General features: G+C 49.7%; 1 protein-coding gene across 1 annotated transcript in view; it reads left to right on the top strand.

Moving 5' to 3' along the window:
* The window catches only part of Frmpd2 (FERM and PDZ domain containing 2), a 107,771-nt gene that overhangs the window by 16,807 nt on the left and 84,280 nt on the right, over nucleotides 1-6,684 (top strand). Inside the window, exons 2-4 of the mRNA XM_026779984.1 lie at nucleotides 670-795; nucleotides 2,281-2,438; nucleotides 5,183-5,248. Of these exons, the coding sequence (XP_026635785.1) occupies nucleotides 670-795; nucleotides 2,281-2,438; nucleotides 5,183-5,248 (350 nt within the window). The remainder of the gene's footprint in view (nucleotides 1-669; nucleotides 796-2,280; nucleotides 2,439-5,182; nucleotides 5,249-6,684) is intronic.

The following is a 6,684-nucleotide window of genomic DNA, read 5'->3' as shown; positions in this document are numbered from 1 at the left end:
TGTGTGTGTGTGTGTGTGTGTGTGTGTGTGTGTGTGTGTGTGTTGCGGAGATTGGGGGGAAGAGGGGCGGGCAGATGGAAATGTCAGCTTTGGTTTAGAGGATACTTCTAGAAGGAAAGAGAGCTGCTCTCCTGGCGGTGGCACCTCCTCCAGCTTCCCTGTGTGTCCTTCTTGCTCTGAAATTCAGGCTCTTGTTCTCTTAATGGGGGCGGGGGTGGGGGCGATTCTCACTAGTCCTGTAAAAACAAGAGCTGACAACAGGTCCTGCCTGCCCTGGCACCACCGCCAGCTCTGTGGTGGCAGCTAATGGCCAAAGGCATACGAGATGGTTGTCAGTCTGGTTTCCAGGACAGAGATGAAGACCAGGCACTGGACACTCCCTGGGGCAGCCAGCTCCCTGGAGGAAGGGGGGGGGGTACTTGCTGTAAGTCACTTGTCCTTCACCCATTTCCTCAACTTGTCATCTGAGAGCCGATTGATCCGTGTATTTGCTCATTTACTAAAAAGCTGCCGACTTGTCTGGCCAGGTGCAGTGACCACTTCTAATTCTCCCATCTGCTTGTCCTGTGCCTCGGAGGTGTGGGCAATGGATGCGAGGCGAACATACGCTACCTAAAGTAGCTGGAGTGATGGAGCATTCCCAGGCTGTGCAGAACTCTGTCTCCACAGGCATGAACGCAGCTTCGGTGACACTTGCCAGTGCCCTGCAGGTCAGGGGTGAAGCCCTGTCTGAGGAGGAAATCTGGTCCCTCTTGTCGATGGCTGCTGAGCGGCTCCTGGAAGACCTCCAAACCGGTAAGGGGGTATTTGGGCGAACTGAGTCCTAGGAAATTGAAGGCAAAGCTTCTTAAGCAAACTTCCTTCTGGCAGCTTCTTGATCTGTGATCAACCCTAAGGTTTTCGAACAAGAGGGCAAATGGTCCCCACCAGGCGGCTGCTGAGCAGTGGCCTATTCCCAAGGCCTATGCCTTGTGACCAAGCTGAAAGGTGGTGCTTCTGCCTTGGGCCTGTGTGGTGCTTACAGAGAGACTAATGGCAGCAACGAGGCCTCTGCCAACAGTTGGGGTGTCCCCACAAGCCATCCCTCAGGTGCTGTTTATTCTGTCCCATCAGAAGACAGAACCTACGGCGTGCTCTAAACACGAGAGGTTAATATGAAAATCACTAAATTGTGATATGGATGACGATGTAAGAAAATCCTACGTGGACCCCTAGAGTCACAGACAGGTCCTCCTCCCCGGGTTGGGTTTTAGCCTATGGAGGCACTGTCTTGCCACTCTTGATGCTGAAGGTCTCTAGATGATCTGGCCGGAGGTAGTCTACAGTCATGGTCCAGGTGACGCAGAGGCAACAGCCAGGTGATGACTCAGAAGTTAGGGGTGACCCTTTGGAATGTGGCACGCTCAGATGAACAGGCTGAGAGTGTGAGAGCAGGAAGCCTGGAGCCTGGAGCATCTCCGTGGACAGGTCCGTGAGGAAGTGGTCACAGCGTAAGGCCAGGCCTTGAGGGTATGCAAGGGCTTTCATGTCCTGTGGCTGAGTTCAGGACAGGCGTGCTCCTGCCTGGTCATCTTATATTCATACCACTGGCTTTTCAACATGGCAGGAGAGGCCCTACTTCCTCTGTAGTGTCTCTTCTGAGAAGAATGTTCATAGTGCTGACAGCAGAGATGCTTAAAGAAGCCCGGATGGAAAGGCGATTTGGAGCTGTGGGGTGTTCAGTCAGCAGGTGAAGTAAACACAGAGAGCCTGCATGTAGATATTGACTCAGTAGACTCCTTCCCCCCCCCCCCCCGCCGACTGAGACATTGCAGAACATGGCTCAGGTCATGTCAGAGTATGTAGGCTCCGCTGGGTGCCGGGTCCCAGTGTCAGCCAGTGGAGGGAGGCTGCACGCTTAGCTTAGCTTCTCTTCCTCCTGAGCCCTCAGGCCTGTCTCCTGCCCCGGGGGATCTGATGAACTACTGTAGAGCTATGCCATGACCAGTGACCTCAGTTCCTGACTCAGCTGCAATGAACTCAAGTCTGCACCAATTTCCAGCTGGTCTTGGTCGTTTTTGACCTTTTACTTTAAAATGCTTAGGTCCTCAGAGATCCAGATGCAGGCACTAAATTCTTATCCACAGTTGCAACCACGTTCTGTAATACACACTTCTATGTGCTGGGTGGAATTTATCCTGTCCCATGCTTGAATAGGCCCTGGTCTGAATCAATCCTAGAAGCAACTGCTGTCTGACACAGTGACCCTGTTCTTATGCCCCACCATTGCCTTGTTTCCAGATTCCTCAAACTATGTGATCTGCCCCTGGTCACTCCTGCTTTCTGCAGCTGGAAGTCTTTCTTTTCAAGACCATGTTTCTCACATAGAGGCTGCACCATTTAAGGCTCCGGAACTGCTCCAGGGACCAAATGAGGATGAGCAGCCCGAAGCATCACAGGTTGGATGTGTGTCGCCCCGCGTCAGTACCCTGGGGAAAGCCTTTCCTGGGGGAGACACCCCAAACTCTCTGCCCAGCCCCAATTCTGAGGTTTAATGCATGTTCTTTGCAGACTGTCTTGCAAACAATTTACCAGATCTTGGCTAAGGCCGTTCAACTTCATTGAGCCCAAGTTTCTCAGTCAGATAAGCGAGACAAATATAACTTTGTGGATCAAGCTTTACCAGCGTTAAAAGTAGTGTTGGGGGCTGGAAAGGTGGCTCAGGGGCTAAAGAGCTTGCATATAAGCATGCAGAAAGCCAGGTGTGATGGTGCATACCTATGATCCCAGTTCTCAAAGCTGGAGGGAGGAGGATTCCAGGGCCTAACTAGCTAGCTAGTTCAGCCAGCTGGCAAGCTCCAGGTCCTGTAAGAGATCTCAAAATATAAAGTGGGCGTGAACAAGGAAGTCACCCAGCTGCCAGTCTTTGGCCTCCACATGTGTGTGTGGGCATGAGTACCACCCATATATGTATATTTTCATACCCACACAGAAAGAAGTATAAAGAGAAGTCTTGGGGAACACTGTGGGCAAATGGTTTTCATAAAGTGGCCACTGGCTACATGAAGTAAGGGCCTTCTGAATGACCCGGCCAGCTCCCATAGGTGTTTATCCTCAGGCAGCTTCGGGCGGTTTCAGCTGCAGAGGTGCTTGATAGGGTATTGTCTACTTCATCCATAAACTAAAACAAAGTGGATGTCAGTCAAGAGCGGACATGAGAAAAGACGGCACTCATGTGAGATGCTGAAATTTGTTTAGTGATGAGAGAGAGAGAGAGAGAGAGAGAGAGAGACATCTGAACAGCTCTGGTGACTACAGCCCTCTTTCTTTTGCCACACCAGTTCTCTCTTCGTCCAACTTGGCAGAGGGTTGTGACAGATATCTGGGAAGTCTGGAGCGTAGAGGTCCTAGCAGGGCCCTTCCCAAACCCTGGCCGCATTCTGAGACTAACATCTTACTCTAACCAGTGCACTCAGCACCATACCGGAAACTAGACTGGGCGCAGGTGGCAGATATGGGCAAATCTCTAGCTGGGAGTCCCTTGAGCGGCCTTACCTCACTGCATCCTCTGAGCAGACTGTTTGCATTCTTGCTCAGAGACCCAGGAGTTGCCTTCAGAAACCTCCTTTGGCTGTGTCTCCCAGTAGGCTGAATTTAGGATTTGGTATGGAGCCTACTGGGTTCAGCTTGGCCCCCAGAACATTTTTAGACAGAGCTTTGGAACCCATGGAGAATTCTGGGTGTGAGTGGTGTCTCTGACTGTGCCCAGGATACTTATATCACTTCTGCTCAGGGTCCCTGCAGCTGTGCCCAGGGTGCTGTCCCAGTTCTGCTCAGGGTCCCTGCAGCTGTGCCCAGGGTGCCGTCCCTACAGCTGTGAACTGCAGTGGGTCTGTGGATGGGGCTGGGCTATAGGGGAGCAATTTCAGATAAATAAAGACAATAATTTACAGGCACAGAGGACACTTGTGGGACCTCAGATCACTTGTGTTAGACAGTCTAACATAGGGAGAGCTGAATTTTCTCTAGCTCTGGATGTTAGGACAAAGAATTGGCCAGACCTCCTCCAAGGTGTGGGAGTCAAACCACCTTGGAGAGGGTGAAGCCTTCCCAGCAAGTTCTGGAGGACAGTGGGAAAATCCCCAGCAGCACTTAGTAACCACGGGTTTAACACAGTTTGTTACTTCAGGGGCTTCTCTTGCAAAGCTCCAAAAGCATTTTCCTGAAAAGGATCTTCATGATTATTGTCTTTTTCTCCTACAGTGAAAGCCATGAATATCAACAAAGGACATTGATTAATCTGAAGGTCACAGCTATGGGATTCCAGGGCTTGCGTTCCATCCCATGTTTGGGTCTTACTAGGCAATTCCTCTAGCTTGCCTTTGCTCTTGTTTCCTCTTATCTAAAATGAAGACAATTGAAAACTTGCCTCAGAGGATTGTTGTGAAGACCAAATACATTTAAATAAGCAAAAGGCTTAGAATAGGGTTTGGCCTGATAATAATGACCACCCCAAGTACTTTCGTATTCCGTGCTTATGAGAGTTTGGGCAGAACACTCATTTTTAAAAATACAGAGCTTCAGACGTTGGGCTGTGCTTTTTCTGACAAGACACAAGGTTTTGCAATAAAATTGCCCCCTAGCATGTTGTGGATGGATAGCTATGGTTACAAGAAACAGAAAGTCTGAGATACAACAGCCAGAGTCATAGTTAGTCCTTAGTTACTTAAGGAGCAGTTTTGGTATGGGTAGCAGCAACTCAATGATATCAACAAAGATCCAGAATATATATTTCTATTCTAGTCCCTGTGTTTATTTCCACATGGTTGCAAGATGGCTGCTGTGGCTCAACGCATCATACGGTATTGCAGTTAAACAGCAGGGCAAGTGTGGGGTCAGTCACATACTTTTTTCTCAATAAAGCAAAAGTTTCATTTTGTTTTGTTTTGTTTTGTTTTATTTCTTCCGTAAGCACCCTAACAGATGTTCTGTTATTTTTCACCAAACTGGGGAGTCATAGTTACTGCTAGAAAACAAATTTCTAGCCTGCAGCGTGGGAGGGAGCAAAGGTTAAGGAGGTACAGATGGTGCCGTGCTAGCCTAGTCAGATTTCCACCCCTTGCTCCTGGAAACTGCTGGGCTTTGCTTGCGGGACTGTGGACTCATGCCTGACTTCTAATCACGTGCTTTTTCTCTTGGGCAGATGCATGTCTACTCCTTAGGGATGACGCTCTACTGGTCAGCTGCGTATCGTGTTCCGCCAAACCAGGTCTGCAAACAAGAATGCCTCCCACATTACCAGGCCATCCATCTGGATTAGCTTAGTAGCTCTCCCCTAGGCTGGACCACATGCATTAAGTGTGGCTGTCATCACCCTTCTGGGCTGAGCCTTACACAGGTATTAACAGCTGATTGCACAGTCATTCTCCTGGGTCCATAAACAACCTCAGCGTGCTCTTAAACACTTCAAAGAAGATCCAAGTTGGGACTGGCAGTCAAGATAAGATTCGCTCGTCCTCTTGGACCACAGAAAGAAGAAAGCTAGAGGGTTTCACATATACCAAAGATAGTTATCTGTGTATTCTCCCAAATGCTTTTAGAATCAGCCCTTCCTGAAGTGAAACACTGAGAAAAGGGTTCTGTGCTCGGTAACTGAGAAAATGTACCCTGCACTGTCTCCTCTGGAAGAGGTGTCAGACTAGCTTGTTATGGACTGTTTAAGACTCAAAACACAGAAACTTGATGGGACAAAGCATGTTGCACAATTTGATGAGTTCACGCACTATGTGAATGCATCCATTCATGTATGTGCCTATATGGGTGTGTGTGTGTGTGTGTGTGTGTGTGTGTGTGTGTGTGTGTGTGTGAATGCACATTTTCATCTGACATCATAAGAATCCTTTAAAAACTAGGGCTATGAGAAGCATTGTTGAACCTGGCCATGGTGCCCTCCCTCCCCTCTCACCAGTCCCCCCCTCTTTTTCCCTACCTCCCCTTTTCTCTTTCTCCTCATCTCTTAAGCAGAAAACTATTTACAACTCATTCTGCCTGAAGTGGGACCCTCACTGGCTATCTGCTGCCTTCATGGTTTTATTCCAGCATCTCACCAGGGCACATGGATTCCAGAACTTGGCTCCTGCTCCTGTCTGCTGGTTCTCTGACAGCCCCAGGGCTTTTCTTATGGATGTGTGACTTGCAATCCTGTGCTTGGCTTAATGCTCTGCCAGCGCCATCTTGTAGCCAGGACGTTGGGGCGTCATAGCCCCTGCTGCAGTCCTTTCCTTTCAGGCACACACCCCAGTTTCCACACCAGCTCACCTGCCCCTCTTGCCTCTGTGCATGCGCACCAGAAAGCTCATTCTGCCTTTCCAAACCCCCGCTGCTGTTGGAGGTCTGCTTGGGTCCGGCTTCTATCTGTATACTTGTGGGGTCCTGTGCTTCCTGGGGGTCAAGTCCTTGTCATCTTCAGCTGTTCTTGCTCTTTGAGTAATAACATTTGTGTGGGACTGTGACCTTGAAGGCAATGAGGTTCAAGAGCAACTGTGTTAGACACAGTGGCCTCTTGCTGTGAAGATGGGCACCAAACTCAAGGCTCCCTAAGAGCATTAAGAGAGTGTGTATAAGCCGGGCGGTGGTGGCGCACGCCTTTAATCCCAGCACTCGGGAGGCAGAGGCAGGCGGATCTCTGTGAGTTCGAAGCCAGCC

Source organism: Microtus ochrogaster, chromosome 6 (genome assembly GCF_000317375.1).
Source record: "Microtus ochrogaster isolate Prairie Vole_2 chromosome 6, MicOch1.0, whole genome shotgun sequence".
NCBI lineage: Eukaryota > Metazoa > Chordata > Mammalia > Rodentia > Cricetidae > Microtus > Microtus ochrogaster.
This window is presented reverse-complemented; position numbering and strand designations above follow the sequence as displayed.